This window comes from Rattus rattus, chromosome 5 (genome assembly GCF_011064425.1).
Source record: "Rattus rattus isolate New Zealand chromosome 5, Rrattus_CSIRO_v1, whole genome shotgun sequence".
Taxonomy (NCBI): domain Eukaryota; kingdom Metazoa; phylum Chordata; class Mammalia; order Rodentia; family Muridae; genus Rattus; species Rattus rattus.
The window spans coordinates 109,478,316-109,479,543 of record NC_046158.1 but is presented as its reverse complement, the minus strand read 5'-3'; the positions used below and the strand labels follow the sequence as shown (position 1 = coordinate 109,479,543).

General features: G+C 40.1%; 1 gene segment (V, D, J or C); it reads right to left on the bottom strand.

Annotated features, from left to right (window-relative positions):
- Positions 1-269: 269 nt before the first annotated feature.
- LOC116900993 lies at positions 270-774 on the bottom strand. The segment is given in 2 exon segments: positions 270-592; positions 718-774. Coding segments are annotated over 2 exon segments (372 nt in total).
- Between the last annotated feature and the right edge of the window lie 454 nt (positions 775-1,228).

Genomic DNA, 1,228 nt, shown 5'->3' with positions numbered 1-1,228 from the left:
GAATATTCTTTTACACATAAATAGGTAATTTTAGTGTTTTTATTTTCCTTGTTTTTAATAAGTAATGTAAACCATTCCATTCTTTTCATAATAGACATAGGGAAAAACAAAGATTTAGGACACCGAACAATTTCTCTGACTCCTTTGTAAAAATATTCATTGACCTTAATCCCTAGCAAAGAACAACACTCACAGCAGCTGAGCAGCTGGAGACATCATGAGGATCAGCTGGGGCACCCTGTACTCTCACTTCTGCTTCCCTGCATGGTTTATGTCATGGCTTGAATCACTGTGGGAGGATACTTGTAATCCTGTTGACAGTAATAATCTGCTTCATCTTCAGATTGCAGGCTGTTGATCTTGAGAGAATACCGTGTGCCAGATCCACTGCCACTGAACCGTGATGGGACCCCAGTATGCAAGCTATTTGCATTATAGATCAGGAGCTGAGGAGATTTCCCTGGCTTCTGCTGATACCACGCTAATTCATTGGAAATGCCCTCACTTGCTAGACATTCGATTGTGACAGTTTCTCCCAGAGATGCAGACAGGGAAGCTGGAGACTGTGTCATCTGGATGTCACATATGGCATCTAAGATTGGAAAATTGAAAAAAAAATTCCACACATGTTTAACTCTGTTGCAAGAGGGTTTTCACAGAGACAAATCAACATAGATTACAGGAAGCTGAATAAATTTTCAGTGCTGTTTTCCTTACGTGTAATCCAGAGCAGCAACAACCCCAGGAGCTGAGTGGGCACACCCATGTCTGTGTGTGATCTGTGTGAGGCTGACTCCAACACAGTGTGTGACCTGATTATGAAGAATTCCTCATGTCAGTGCTTTGCATATATGCAAATCAGCAAAGGGTAGGCAGAGCTGCAGGGTTCATCAGGTCAGTACTCATTACAAACCTGTGGTTCTCTTGTTTCTCCAAATAAGACACAGTACAGGTTTATATGTAGAGAATGTGCAACTGTTTGAACAACAAACAAAGGCCATAGTCTATGAGTGAAACATTATTTTGATTTCTATCATGTTCTATTCAGAGTTACCATGTGTTTTCCTCCATATCTAGATTTTTCAGATATCATACTGTTGTAGGCAGTACATAACTGGTTCCATTGTCCTTTCAAAGTTAGGTGTAGATGTCATTGTGGCCATACAGCTTCTTCTGTTTTATTTTCCTTTCCCTATATTTGTGGGCCTAAATTTTAGTTAGGACATTT